General features: G+C 31.4%; 2 protein-coding genes across 9 annotated transcripts in view; both read right to left on the reverse strand.

Annotated features, from left to right (window-relative positions):
• The window catches only part of LOC143225348 (uncharacterized), a 97,874-nt gene extending 90,744 nt beyond the window's left edge, over positions 1-7,130 (reverse strand). For 2 of the 3 annotated variants that reach the window (XM_076454574.1, XM_076454575.1), the window contains exons 1-4: positions 6,978-7,130; positions 6,436-6,515; positions 5,591-5,695; positions 4,449-4,542 (exon numbers count right to left, since the gene is read on the reverse strand). In XM_076454574.1, the coding sequence (XP_076310689.1) occupies positions 4,453-4,542; positions 5,591-5,695; positions 6,436-6,515; positions 6,978-7,068 (366 nt within the window). In that variant the 5' untranslated portion in view covers positions 7,069-7,130 and the 3' untranslated portion in view covers positions 4,449-4,452. Of the gene's footprint in view, positions 1-2,791; positions 2,944-4,448; positions 4,543-5,590; positions 5,696-6,435; positions 6,516-6,977 lie in introns of those variants that run through there. The other variant, XM_076454573.1, reaches the window with a different exon arrangement.
• Positions 7,131-12,723: 5,593 nt separating this feature from the next.
• Positions 12,724-16,220, reverse strand: part of LOC143225349 (uncharacterized) — a 39,175-nt gene continuing 35,678 nt past the window's right edge. For 2 of the 6 annotated variants that reach the window (XM_076454578.1, XM_076454576.1), the window contains exons 2-4: positions 14,366-14,424; positions 13,239-13,331; positions 12,724-12,969 (exon numbers count right to left, since the gene is read on the reverse strand). In XM_076454578.1, the coding sequence (XP_076310693.1) occupies positions 12,883-12,969; positions 13,239-13,331; positions 14,366-14,424 (239 nt within the window). In that variant the 3' untranslated portion in view covers positions 12,724-12,882. The remainder of the gene's footprint in view (positions 12,970-13,238; positions 13,332-14,365; positions 14,425-16,220) is intronic. The other 4 variants (XM_076454577.1, XR_013013810.1, XR_013013809.1 and 1 more) reach the window with 4 other exon arrangements.

A 16,220-nucleotide genomic window follows, 5' to 3' on the forward strand; every position in this document is an offset into this window, starting at 1 on the left:
GAGTAACATTTTTAAACTAAACATTTCTGTCTTAGTTATAAATATTTTTAAAAATCTATTTTAACATAACATTTTTAAGATATAGGCCCTGTATGTGGAAGGAAAATTCCTGGCATGAACTAAAGATTTCAATATAGAGAAGATTCAATAATTCCATAATTACACATATAAACATTTCGGGGTGAAATGTGAACGATTTCTTTATAGGACTGAATTATTTTATCGCTCTAAAACAGTTCAGGGGTAAACGTATATATCTGTTTTATTTGTGTGAGAAAGCATAACCACTCTTATTAAATAATGTCCATAGATTTTCAAAGGTTATATTTCAAGGAAAATAAGTATCAGCTGACCGGTATTGATTGTGCAGACTTATTAACTCGATAAGGTTCAGAAAATATTTGTTAGTAAAACGAAAAATCGCCCCACTAACCATTATAAATCCAAGTCGATAATGCATGATTTTATAAGTGTATAAATGAACTGCTGGGATAAGGTGGCTAACCTCTCTATCTGAATTAGTTCAAGTTCATCAGTGCAACTGATAGTGACACGTGTTATCGAGCATCTTCCAAGAGCATCCTGTACACAATCAGTCAGACCCTTCATTTAATACACTCTTATTACAGGAAGATGTTATCCAGTGAAGCGAGATGTATCTTTGTATTACCACTTAATGAAACAATGTTCTGACTATTGACACGTGCTTATGTTGTATAGCATTCCTTGTGCCATGCCAAATAGATAAAGCGCACTCCCTTCTAGGATCAAGGTTACGGATGCTCTTCAAGAGAAGTCAAAGTGTGTAGTAGATAGCTTTGAGTAACCATCACAGTTTCAACCTATCAGCCAAAAAATTAAAAATTGCTTTGTAAAGATACGTGCGAATTCTGAAACAAATACACCTATAATATCAATACTTTAAACCACTGCCATAATTATTGCCCTGACTAATATTCCATAACTAATAAAAGTGTTTTTTCTACATGGATTTAGAGTTGCATATAGTCCCATCCATTTTTCAAATACATACACAAATCTCATCACAGTGCAAAGTATTGCACGATTCGTCTGTGTACAAGGTGTTTCTCTTTGTGACAAATACAAGTTCATCAAACCACACAACAGGTTATTTAGTATAAAACACAACCTTATAAACCTATTAAACTCCTAATGACAAACTCTCATGCTCATTATTACGACCTTTGTTAACAGTCAGTACTAAATAATAAATTTTAGTCCAATTTGTATTTGGTTTGCGAGACTTCATTTCGATTTTTTAGCTGGTTTCGTTTGTTTTTGAATTTCGCGCAAAGATACAGGTGGGCTTGCAGTGGAAGACAAGAGGGAAGTCAGCTAGTCATCACCACCAACTCTGGTTTTACACTTTTACCGACGAATAGTGGGATTGACCGTAACATTATAACGCCCCCACGGCTGAAAAGGCAAGCATGTTTGGTGCGACAGGGATGCGAACCCGCGACCTTCAGATTACGAATCGCACGCCTTAATCCTCCTGGCTATGTTGGGCCTACAAACGGTGAAGGGTATTATGGATGTGAATAAAAATATCTTATTTTCACACAAGGAAATAGTTTACAAACAGTTAATTAAGTTGTTCATGTAAAGATAAGAGTAAGATAATTTTAATAATTGTCACTGTGTTTTCTTTCTCACTTTTTGTTACTATCTTTTTTAAATAATTGAGATATGATTATTCTAATGTTCTGTATTTATAAAATTTTTGTACATGAGAAATCAGAAAGTAAATAAAAGTTTATAGTTATGTTGCATTATTTTCCCAAGATAGAAAATCTAAGAATAGACGTTTTAAAGAAATTTACATTTCTATAGTTTGAAATGTGAACAGTTTTAATAAATAAGATGTACGAAAAAAGTCAGCTTAGTTTTCAGCAGAATACGCCACTGTTTAAACCGACATCACCAGTATTTATCTTCACGGTCAATGTTAAAGTGGTGACACAATGTGCGTAGATAAAAGAATGTTTTTATATTTTACATTGAATTTAAGTTGTACATACTGTATAGTTTACTTGTACACGTTGTATCCACGTTATGTTTTTCTTTCTTTCTGAACTTTAATGTAAGTATTATTTATAAAGCTAAAATTTGTTCGTTTCAGTTTTTACATTTATACATCTACTCCCTTATAACATTATTACGAATAAACATTGAACATTCCAGTCTATGTTTTTCGCGTTAATGAGTCAGGAATGACTTTTTCGGCTTCAGTCTTTGGCCGCAATTGCTTTACCTGCGTGCCAAACTTTTTTCGAGTTGTACACGGTATACAACACCCTTGAATTCAATTGTCAGAGGCGTCTGTACCCTATATGGCGAATTAGCCATCAATGGTTTAATATCTGTCATTCCAGATTTGTAATCAAGTTCAAACTACTTTAAAGGTACTAAATATCGTGTTTCTATACTTTTGGTGGTGAGGTCGCAGATATTTCATTATTTAGCCTTTCACTTAACAACAAACAAACAAGCTCTTTAATAACAAACGTGACCATTAGACGAAAATTTGTTTTTGGTTTTAAAAAGTTTCTAACACACATTTTCACTTTTAAACACTCGAAATTCAAGACAGTTTTCCTTATTGAAACATTTTGGGTAAATGTAATTCACAATATATTTTTAATTTAAAAAAAAATCAACAGTAGGTTCTTTTCCTCGGAGCCAAGTATCCAAGAAACCACAACAAAAATGTGAGATAACAATATCATACTGTGGTCTTTACTCTGACACAACTTAGAATTGAACACTCTTATTGCTTTATTAAAGTTTTATTTTCTAGATAAAAGTATTAGACAGTGAAACAAATACCAAAAAGAAGGAAACCACAACAGATTCAGATTATTATATTATAGGTAATATGTAAGTGTTGGTCCACATCAGTTGTTAAGTAAACCGTCTAAGCTGCAATTATAAACATTAAAATAATTAAATTCTAAAGTGAATTCAATCAGAACAAAAACAAATCCATTTCATGAAATATATCAGTCAAAATAATTAATACTAAATATGGGAGAAAATAACATAATATTGACCAATTTTAAAAAATAACAATATAATGTTTTTAATATTTCGACAATATAAACGTATGCACCTTAGTTTGGTAGCCCTAAAATTGAAAAGTTTAAAATTGTTTCTTATATGACACCGTTTTCGTTGTTGAATTAAAAAAAATGTAATTTTATTTCAGATATTTGTGTTTCATTATTTTAGTTGGTTTAGTTTTGGTACATGTGTTTAAAATTTCTCCAGTGATGTATTTCATTCCTTAATGCAAAGTGTTGCTATATATATGCTACATATGTGAAGTAAATTTTATATACGATATGTATATATCACATAACTCATTCTTTAGTAGTTTACTGGACCTTCAATCATTTGATTCATTTCACACATAAGTTAGTAAAATTATGAATGCATAAAAATGGAGTCCTGCAAAACATATTTCAAGAGTTTTTAATATTATAGTTCTATACTGTTGTATCTACATTTAACGAAAGTGTATAGGGATAAATACAACATATGCTTCTTTGGTGTACATCAAACATATAAAATTAATTGTTTCCGAATTACTATCCTAAAGTGTAGTGTACCTGAAGCCTTATAACAAGAATAACTACGTCATTTAGTCATAGTATTTTAACTGTAGACTACTTTATCAGACGATGTAAGGTTTGTTTGTTTTTTTTTAATTTCGCGCAAAGATACTCGAGGGATATTTGCACTAGCCGTCCCTAATTTAGCAGCGTAAGAATAGAGGGAAGGCAGCTAGTGGACACCACCCACCCTCAACTCTTGGGCTACTTTTTTACCAACAAATAGTGGAATTGATCGTCACATTATAACGCCCTTACAGCTGATAGGGCGAGCATGTTTGGTGCGACCGAGATTCGAACCCGCGACCCTCGGATTAGGAGCCTTAATACACTTGGCCATGCCGGACCATAACCATGTAAGGAAATATAAGTTTTAATAAGTGTTTTGTTATCTTCGTTTTTGAAATAGCATGTTTAAACTAAAATATAAAGTAGAAATCTTAAAATATATCGCCACATAATTTCATAACATTAAAAAATCTTGAAAACAAAAGTATAATTTTATTATACTACGAAAATAACATAAATATGAAATATGAAACATTAAATAGATTAATTAATGAAAATGTTCATAATATTCTTTTGAACGCATGATATACTTTACTTAAATTGAAGTTCATGATATGTGGATAGTTACAATAAGCTCCAACCGCTCGATATGCAACGCGTTAGGTCATTTGAAAGTATAACCCTTTTTGATGTTATTATAGATAATAATGTTTATGTACTTTTAGAACAAAAGATGTCGTAGTTCAGTGGTAGTTGTTTAGTTTGTTTCTAAAATATTAGTACATATTAACCGTATTAACTTACGTCTTCAGATACAATTCTTAATTATTGCAATGAGTAAAGATTCTGAATCCTCCCCAGCTTCTTCAACTTTGTCAGCGATACAGTTTTTGAATTGCTGCAAAAATAGATAAATAAGATTTAATGTTATGAAATGTTTTATAAGAGGAAAAAGCTTTCAAAATTGTAAATTGTATTTGTCTAAAGCCTTAAAGTAAATTTTATATACGGTAGGTATAAATCACATAACTTATTCTTCAGTAGTTTACTGCAACTTCAAGCATTTGGTTCATTTCACACATAAGTTAATGGAATTATGAATGCATAAAAATAGAGTCCTGCAGAAGATATTTCAAGATTTTTTTTAATATTATAGTTCTATATTGTTGTATCTACATTTAACGAAATTAATAGTTATATTGTAATATCACAGTTCTACACTTTTGTGCCTATGCTTAATCAAAATAATAGTAATATTGTAATATCAAACTTTCCTGCCATTATATCTATCTTTAACTGAATTAATAGTTCCCTTCTAATACCATGTTTTTCCGATGTTGCAAATATCATTAATGAAATTAATAGTTAAGTATGATTAGATAAATAATTAAGCTTAAATAGAACTTTCGAAAACTGACTTCACAAAATCTGAAAAACAATAGTGACTGTAAAATTTTAAGGTATGAGTGGTTCCATTTTACACGTATTACAGAGAAGTATTAATAAAAACAAAAATTTAAAGGACTTTTGGATTTACAAAATATAATAATTGTTATAAAATACAACTCCACAACAATTACAACTGAGTTACATGGGATAGGGTATCGAGTTTATATTCTAAAAACAGGGTGGTTTAAAACGGACAAGACTTAAACCCGTATTTAGGGTTGAAACTATGCCTCGCTTTTCGAGTGACACAAGTCTCAAATTTTATTTTGTAGGCGATGTAGGTACCACTATAACGAAATTATTTTCTTTCCGTACTCTAAAGAAACTAGTAATTTTATATAACAATGAGATTATAACACACTTGACAAATAAAAGAAATGAGCTCTTTGGACTCTACAGATATGTTTCCAAATTAACTTCTTCGTACAACATATTAAAATAAATTTTGATTACGCAAGTAGACATTAAACCATAATTTCATAATATTTAATCATCACCTGCATATTCGCTTCTTGTCCTTCATCACAGATTTCATTCCAAAATTCGTCCAATTTGTCTTCAGAAATTACATTTTTTTTACAAGTCTCAACTGCATCTGGAAGCTTGAGATGAAAAACACTTTTTGTTACATCAACGTTAATATCACATTCAACATTTTTGTGACATTTAACAGTAAACGTAAATTCATATCTTAAGAACGATATAATTGTTCTAAATGTTATTTTAGCAATTTTAAATTAAACCTTTCTTCTGGTTCTTTAAAACCAAATTTTAAACTTATGAATAATTTTCACGATGTTGAAGTACAGAAATATCGTTAAATACTTTCCTAACATATTTGAATACTGTCGTTATAACTTTTCATTATTAACATTTATTTTTATTGCGTTAAACTAATCTTTCACATGATTGTTTGATTGTTTTTTTGAATTTCACACAAAACTACTCGAGGGCTATCTGTGCTAGCCGTCCCTAATTTATCAGCGTAAGAATAGAGGGAAGGCAGCTAGTCGTCACCACCCACCCTCAACTCTTGGGCTACTTTTTTACCAACAAATAGTGGAATTGACCGTCACATTATATCGCCTTTACGGCTGAATAGGCGAGTATGATTGGCGCGAAGGGTATGCGAACCCGCGAACCTCAGATTACGAGCCGCACGCCTTAACACGCTCGGCCATGCCGGGCCTCCCTAAATATATATGAAATTTTAAGTACCTTTCGTATATCAAGAAGTCTTCATACTGAAGAGAATATCTGCCAATCATAAAATAAAACATTGTTTCCAAAAATCATAATGAATTAAAGAAAAATGATTTGTTATAACACTCCAAACACTAACCTCAGGTGCCTTTCTACCAAATACTTTTTCATCGCACTCTTTTATCTCTTTCATTTTTTCAGGCTTTTCTTTATTCGTCTCTGCATAAAAATACGTGATTGATTTTCTTTAGAAGAATATTTTCGTCGTGTTACGTAAAAAAATAGAATTACGTTACGTATTTAATAGAAGGAAGAAGTTATACTATTTTCTCCCAATAATAGATCTTAATATTTAGACGTAAATAGAAGTGTAGAACTTTAATGAAATTATTCCAAAAGTCCATGTATAATACAGTTAAAATATTCTGTGGAAGTATTTTTAATCTCACTCTCGAATCCTTGGAGTCATTGGAAATTGTCACGTCTGAAGGAAACATTTTTTTATATTTTCATATGTATCGTAATGTTCTTGTGCACATAAAAAAGTTTACTTCAATAATATTCTATTTCAGTTTCTGTTGCTTTGTTTTTCTTATGGAAAAATACAAAAAGATACTATTTATTCAAGTAATACGATTAATTAATATCTTATATAGTAATAAATATTAAAAATGAACTTACTACACATCAGTTGCACGCCAACTTCTATGGTGTCGCCTTTCGCCATCGCCAGGCTTACGAGGACAACAAGAGTTACAAGCAGAACTTTCATGTTGACAATATTACTGTTTTCATGAAAATCTCAGTTTAGAAAACCCTTTTTATATCATTTATTCAACATTTTTCAGCCAATAAGTTAAATTAATTTCTAGTTAACATAAATTTAATAGTTAGAGCATCTCCACCAACCATCGCAAGTCTCTTTCACAGATTGGACGAACCGTGTTTTCTATAAACCAATAACAGAGTGATCTTTCTAAATCATGAGACTTCTATGAACATAATAATATCACGTGTCTCACATCTGTTTTTTTACACTTTCATTCCTTGTAGAGTCTTGACTCTGTTAGAGCACGTTATACATATTACAGCTTTAATATATTTCCGTGAAGGTACTAATCTAATAACAAGTAATATTAAATGGTGTATATATATATATATGTACAGTTTTGTTCTGTTGAGAACCGTATGAATATTCTTAAGTGTCCTGTAAACACTCTTTGTGTTTAATACAGTTTAAGTTATGGAGTAACCGTTTATCTGTTTAACGTTATAAATCCTTCTCTTTCTTGTTATTCCTAAAGCAGATATTTTAACATTAAATGCAAGTAATGAAACATGTATATTTAATACATCTTATCTTTTGAAAGGTAAGAAAAACAAAGTCTGAGTTTCTATAATAGTGAATATAAATTTAAATTAGAATTATTGTGCTTATAGTAAAAATAATATTGTTTTGTTGTTTTGAATTAAGCACAAAACTACTTAATGGGCTATCTGTGCTCTGCCCACCACGGATATCGAAACCCGGTTTTTTAGCGTTGTAAGTCCGCAGACATACCGTTGAGCCACTGGTGGGCTATAATAAAAATGGAAAACGAATTTTCTGAGCTCAGCTACAGAATTAATCTACTTTTAGAAACTTGCTTTCTGTATTCAAGATCGTTAACCATTAGCTCAGCACAAGTTAAAGATAAACACAGACGTCGGAACTGGGGAGTACGATCTGCCCCAACAATTCAGCTGCTGAGTTTGAATAGCTTTGCTCCTTTCCCAACCTCCCAAAATTTTACTGATAACAATTTTTGTTTAGTTTTAACATTAATCGGTTAATTTTATGAGTTGAAAGTATAAGATAGTGGTTTTTGTTTTAAATTCCAAACATTACGCTGTTAATAATTTTTTAGCATTTGTATGATGTGTATTCTGAATATTATCTGAAATATTCCTGTTAAGTGTATGACTTACTATTTTCTACACAATAAACAATTCAGTTTAAATTTTGTTTGTACAATACAATACTTGCTGTTGTTTGAAATTATTGATTAATATTTTTAAGCGTTTTCTTCACTGTCAGAAAATGTTTCACATTTCGTGACTGTCCTCTAGTGTACGTTAACATTCCGGCATGCTTGACAAGTATAAGTAACAAAATTAATTAGAACAGTTTCAAAATGTGAGAAGATTGTGTGTTGTTTGGTGAAGAAAGGATATTTCTTAAATTAGCAATATTTCTATATCAATATTATATTTAAGACGTAGCAACAGTAAGAGTTTTAAAGTTGCATATATTGTCCTGTTTGATGTATATATTGATGTATCACACATTGTAAAAGAACTTTCACTTTTCTATCCATTTATCCAACATTCCCGTAAGTTCATATATTGAAAGTTCAAGATGACCTATAGTTTCCCCTGAATGGAAGACATAACATGTGTAAGTTCTACCACAAGCCAAGGGTATAATTCCATAAACTTGCCAGTGATTCATTTGGGTCACTTTACAATTAAATAAATGAGTCATTAACACTGGCGGTCCATGTTATGGAAACAATTATTTAGTCTAAGGGCAAGTTCAAAGATAATTTCTCTTGAAATTTATGAATGCTGGGTGTGATATAAGCATGACTGTGAAATCCCATTACACGGTTAAAGAGTTGGTGGTAAGTGCTGTTGTGTTTTATGAAAGTTTTAAATATTTATTCAACACGATAACTAATTGTCAAGAGTTTCCATCAGGAATTATCTAATACATAAATTTGGTTAGTTTTATATGTTACAAGACTTTATCCTTGGAACGAAGTTAAAAAGGTTTCAACATGTATCTCACTTATATGTTAAACATGTATATTTTATTACAGAGAAATATAACACTGGTAAGAAACGTTAAACAATAATACTGTTTTATCAATCAAAACAGACATGTAAGTACCACATGTAGCAACAGCGATAAATTATTCTTAAAGAACATCTGTACGATAAATATATATATCAAGAATAAAACCTTCGTACTATGAATTGTCTTTCGTGCGATAGTATATTCTTACCAAGAATAACACGCACATTTGTTTTTCTTGTCAATTGAAGACAAGAGTTTACAAAGGTGTTTGAAAAGTTTAAAAATAAATCAGAAACTTCAGACACGTAAGTAGAGTCTTCTAATAACAAGCAGATATCAACGTCATACGACCCGATTCAGGGCTGGACATTAGTGTTGCCCTGGCTGGTATCTGAAGATCCAATGTCTTAGATTTGGATGTGGGGAAAAACGGGAAGGCCCCACGAAAACCCACTTTCACAGGACAGGCGCCGAAAGTTTTACCTGTCCTGTGCCCAGATCTGAAAAAAAAAAAACAAATAAACATGAATTAACCTTACCTGTGATTGTGTATTTTGTCGAGTAATTTGTGATTGTTTGAATATGTTAAATGAGTTAACTTACTCGTTTTTTTATATCTTTTATGTCTTCTCTAAGTCCCATTATTTTGTGAATTGTTCTTTCCGAGATGTCTTATATCAGAGGCGCAGGAATCGCGAAAAAGTAAATTGGTTTGAACATCTTTGAAACATGGTTTCTCCATGTTGCTAATAATGTTTCTACGGTCGCATGGAGATGAAGACATCAGGTGAAAAATGATTACAGAATAGATCCCCTGAGGTGGTATATACAGATATTTACTGGTCCAGATACCCCACGCTAAAGAATTCCCAATATTAACAAAGACTAATATCAAATTATTTCTTTTTATTTGGGCTTACCTATCAAGAAGTGGTGTATTCATTACCTCGCCACGAGTATAATGTTCCCTGGATAAGACAGGAACTTTTGTAGCTAAGGAGAGGTATTGGAGAAGTCAAAAGTTTGCATGGAAGTCTATCCTGGTAGAGCTGTTTTCATAGCAATACATTTTGCAAGTGTCCGAGAGGAAACTGAATTGGTTTTTTTCTGTTGACTCCACAGCTTTTAGGACAGTTGTGATATTTATTGGTGATATTGGAGTTAATGGTGAAGTCAATATGTGAATAAACTGACCAGTCCCTTATTTCTCTCACGTAGTTAAAACAGTGTGCTGTTAACATTGCGTATAAAATATTCCCCCAGCTTTCTTTATGATGCTTCTAAATTCTAGGAAAATTTGGATGAATTAGGTTCTTGGTGCTCCATGTGACAAGTTATTCTTGATTCTTTGAAAACCCAAACTATTGTGTTTTGAACATAAGAGTAATAAATAAATGAAAAATGTTTTCGAAGAAATTATGTCTTTGTGATTCATATTTTATTAAAGTCTGACTGAGAAAGTCCATTTTACTTCTCTGTTTCCAATAATGCACCTAATCATGAATTTCTTACTTACTGCAGGTGAAAAATTTAGGGTTTAATACATCCACCATATTCAATATTTACATTAAATATATTAGACCTTTATGGAATATTGGTGCATGTTAATCATTACTATATGTCATCTGATTAATTCACTCTCTTTAAATGATAACAAAACAAAGCCATTTGTATAACTGTTCACTTTCCCACAGAACTATCAGATATCTGAACAACCTATCCATACCCTATACAATTTTCTATTTTACTTTCACCCACCTACACACAACTATCACCCATTTACTTATCTACCAGAAATCCACACATCTGTCACCTGAAACCACAGTTATCGGATATCTGAACATCTTTACAGTACTATACACATCTACCAACTATCTACATTACTATCAGCAGTCTACACAACTATGTATATATATATATCAACCTATCAGCCTGTCTCGACTATCTACACACTTATCAAAGCTACCTAAACTTATTTGCTCTCTGCTTTCTACCCACCTATCAATTTTTTATAAGATCTATCAAGTATATATACAGAAGGTATTCTACATATCTGTCAGCTTTCTACCAGAGTCCTATATTTTGAACTGTCCTTTCATACAGTTACCATCTTCTTTATCTTTGTCACTCACTTCGACCCCTCTCATTCCTGCTCATTCAGTCTTCCATCTTTTACTTCCCCCCCCTTCAGTGGCACAGCCGCATGTCTACATACATACAACGCTAGAAACAGGGTTTCGATACCTATGGTGAGCAGAGCATAGATAGCTTATTGTGTACAACTCCACAGATCATATCTGATGTTATCTTTAAAAAATAACAAAGGGCAGATAGAGCGAAATTAACGACATCGTTGAGCAAGTTATATTCCATTTCACATACCATAAGTAATTCACAGAAAATATTATATTAAAATAAGGAATCAAAATTACTTTGTACGCTTATATATCGCTATAGTCAAGGTTCTGTATGCATTTTATACAGGAACGTATGGAGAAGTTTTTATCCATAAGTTCAATGACACAATTTGTGAACGTCGCCATTTGGTTAGGATACATTTACCTCTTTTGTACAGTGTATCTTAACGTACAAGAAAAAAACACCAAACATCGTCAAAACATATTTCTGATACATCTATTCTATAGAGAATTTATAACGTAGAGTGTTTTGCTTTTTTGCAAAATCTAAATCATTTTAGCATAACGTAATCAGTGCATTTCATTAATATATATTCAATATAACTCGCTTCAACCTTTGAATAGCTGTTGTATGTTCTTCTTGTAAGGTTTCAACAATTTCGGTGTACAATTTCTTTCCAACAGTCCCCCGCTAGTACAGCGTTAAGTCTACGGATTTACAATCTGCGTTAGTCGTCCCTAATTTAGCAGTGAAAGACAAGAGAGAAGGCAGCTGGTCATCATCACCCACTGCCAACTGTTGGGCTACTCTTTCACCAACGAATAGTGAGATTGACTGTACATTTTAACGCCCTCAAAGCTGAAAGAGCGATCATGTTTGGTGTGACATGGATCCGAACCCGTGACTCTCAGGTTACGTGTCGAGTGAGTTAACCACCTGGCCATGCGTATCTTGAGAGACAATGATATATTACAGAAAACTTTCGTTTTAATTTCTATTTTGGTCTTGTGATGATTGACAAAAACATTTATTATTTCAGGTATTTCATTAAAAAAAGTATTAAGAATTTTAATTTCATATGTATTTAGCTATGTTTTATTTACATGTTATTTTTATGGTTATTAAATGATACAACTATATTTATTTTATTTATATTATCACGCTGTTCATGGATTGGAAGTAATATAAAATGTATTTATATCTTTGTTAGCATATTTTTAATAGGATGTATTTATTGTAAACACATTTTTATTTTCCTGACGAGTTGTATGTATTGTATTTAACTAGGTTGGTTGAAGAGTAATGTAAGATCTGAAAGCGCTTCCAACCAAGTAAAAATATTAAAAACACAGTATTTCGAAATTAATGCTCCTTTTAATACTTTTGGCACATATCTATATATCTAAAAGGAGTTTTATTTTCAATGAACTACATTCAACTAGTGATCAATACCCTAGACAAGAGAATTTTATAATGTTCTAGATTAATTACATAGCTTAACTAGAAAAATATTATCTCTTTTTCAAAATTACAAACACTATAATGCAATATTAAAATATCACCATTATTAAATTATTACTTATAGTTTGCTTTTCTTATATTATATATCTAAATATAACATGTATCCAATAATGCGTTCATCACAGGAGAGGGGGCTCGTACCGAGAACCAATGGCTGTAGGTTTCTTGATGGATCTGTAATAAACGTAGAATGTGTATGATACACATTGGGAAATCCATAAGGTTCTCAACAGAATAAAGGTTTTGAATTATATGATAAAACTATGGACAAGATAAATCACAGTCTTAGCTATGATTATATAAACATAAAACATGTTTGATTTATAATTATAATAAATTATATTATAAATTTTTAACATTTTAATTTGTTTACAGTTTATTCTTTAACCTAACCAAATGCATTCTGATATTAAGTTTACAGTTGAATGGTGACAACTTTGAACCTGTTTTCTACCTGTTACTGTTGAAAGAAAATATAACAATAATCCAGTTGAATGTACACAAATTATCATAGCGATGTCACACCACTGATGTTTCTGAAAAAATTAAAAAATGGTTAAATTAGGTAAAGAATCACAAATAAATTTAAAAATCCACTTTACCACTCATTCTTAAACATTTTTAACAAACATACATATAGATTTGTGGTTCAAATTCACATCAAGTGATGAAAACTTTGATATTAATAACATTATCAAGTGATGAAAACTGTGATATCAATAACATTATCGAGTGATGAAAACTATGATATTGATAACATTATGAAGTTATGAAAACTATGATATTCATAACATCATCAAATGATGAGAACTATGATATTACATTATAGAATAATGAAAACTGAGATTTTAATAACATTATCGAGTGATTAAAACTATGATATTAATAACATTATCAAGTGATGAAGTCATACTCGTGGTCAGTCATGAGAGTTTCTACAACCGTTTGTAACTTGAAGCAAGTACAACTTATTCCTTGCAACTTACACAAATGTTTTTAAACTGTTTGCCATTTGTATATGTTCTTCGAATTGACGTTTTGTTTGTGTCAGAACAAAGCTATAGTGAGCTATATCCTATAACCACCGCGAGGGTTCAAACCCCAAATGTTAGCTTAGTAAGTCCGTGGATTTACCGCTGTTGCACGAGATGACTGCACTGGCACGTGTCATCATGAATTGGCGATGGTTTCGTTAAGATTTTTGGAACAATTAATTATAAATGACGGTGTTGTCAAAGAGTTTAAATTTTATCGTATAAAAATATATTTAGTTATGAAATGTATAGTGCAAGTGTTGAAAATAGTCCATTACTACCAAAGAAAGCGGACTTTTTAGTCACATTATAAAGAAAGATAAAGTCTTTACTGATCATCCTAAGATAACTATGGTGAGACCTTGACATCATCTGTTACCAAGCTGTTATTACAGTTTTCTTGGTTTTCCGTTTTCTTACTAATGTTTATAACAAACTTATTTTAGATAGTAATGCCATTCTACGGTCTAGGAACATAAATTTGCTGTTTGGATAGTAATGGATAAATTTGCTATTTTCTGGTGCATAAAGGTTACCTTTACGTCTTCTCTTGGACTAATGAATTTCTTTTGAGGTTCTCCACAGAACAAAAGCTCTGACAAAACAATAGATGAAATATATAAGCTGTATATATATATATGTATATATGTTACAACATTAAAAACTTCAGTTATTTATTTTAGGGAATAAACACTCTCAAATAACAGCCAATACATTTATTTTATAGATAGGAGCTATTGCTGTAGAGTTTGTTCAGGAATATATGTTGAGAGTTAGATATTGGTTTCTTCATAGTAAATGATGTGCTTTGTGTCAGAAACGGACATACAACAAGTGTTCATTCCATACAGGATCAGCAAACGTGACCAACATATACCAAGAAAACAAATTGATGTCCTTGTGAAACATTACTATGTTCCTCAAAATAAAATCACTTTACAATGCTTATATATATTTTTTGTGTGTGAATTTAGTATTGGCAGACATATACATGGTAGTCCCTACTGTTTCTATTGTCAAATTACTTGATGGTGTAGTATTCCAACTTCACATGAAAAAACCAATACGAGGATGATGCTTAATTTCTTGGATGATACTTCGTCAGGTGCAACACAAATGTACATTTATTTACTGTTAACTGATATATGTGTGTAAGCTATTTAATGATATCAATTGTTATCTTAGGATTCTGCAACTAATGAAAACTTAAGAACTATGAGACTTCTATCCTTGAGAACATGCAAAAACTGGAACATTTCTAAATATATTTTCGGGCGTCACAAAATGTTGTAAATTAACCCTAAAATGTGAATAAATGATTATTGTGTTTGGCCACCATGTTTATTCCGTTTTAACGTGACTCTATCATAGATGCGGTATGTTTTCAAGCGTTTTTTACAATATGTTGTTTACCGATTAAAACACACAAGTCACTTGTTTGTATTTTGAATAACCACAGAGTATATTTACTTATATCAATAGATTCATACAGATTTGATACAAATGTAACCTTTCACATTCTTTGCTTAAGACTTCTGTGTAACCTGTATTCCACTTACTAATTCTTCATATAGAATTTCTATTCTACACAAGATCCTAAATCAGAATTGTAACTCAAAATTCGCAAAAAAATATTTATCCGATCATTTACGACATAAAAACCAGAAATAGTTTAATAATATTTTTTGTAAATTGCAATGATTATAAAAAAGTTACGTTGCTACAACAGTTCTGAAAGAATATCATAGAAACTTATAAGTTGGTTTTGCGAGCATGATTGCATCACTCGACAACAGTTACAAATATATTGTCTGAAATCTACAAACTACGTCGAAACTGAGACGTCTCAGACGTAGGAATCGACCCTTGGGAATAACATATTTAGTGTGTGTTTGTGTTTTCTTATAGCAAAGCCACATCGTGCTATCTACTGAGTCCATCGAGGGTAATCGAACCCCTGATTTTAGCGTTATAAATCCGTAGACTTACCGCTGTACTAACGGGGGACAACATGTTTGTACTCAGAGGGATGAAAATAATTAAAATGTGAACAGGAACATCTGTAAATGGGTTTGTAATGTACGCTGGTAATAAAAGTAGATGTAAAAGTGTCAACAGCTATGTCTAAAAAGTTAAATTTGTGACTAGAAATTTGGGAAATAAATTTAACACGTAATTTCGGGTTTATTTTGAACCATTTGCGATATTCACGTACCTAAAACCTCGGGATATCAACTGACCTGTCATTAGAAGATACTTCTGTTTACATTCTTGCGCTTCTTACTTTTTACTTATAAAAAAGTCAGCTAAGTCAAAACCAACGACTTCCTTGACCTCACAGATATAACCACATGTAGAGTAGGCCGCAACTCATCAATACATACAACAAAC

Source organism: Tachypleus tridentatus, chromosome 9 (assembly GCF_004210375.1).
Source record: "Tachypleus tridentatus isolate NWPU-2018 chromosome 9, ASM421037v1, whole genome shotgun sequence".
NCBI lineage: Eukaryota > Metazoa > Arthropoda > Merostomata > Xiphosura > Limulidae > Tachypleus > Tachypleus tridentatus.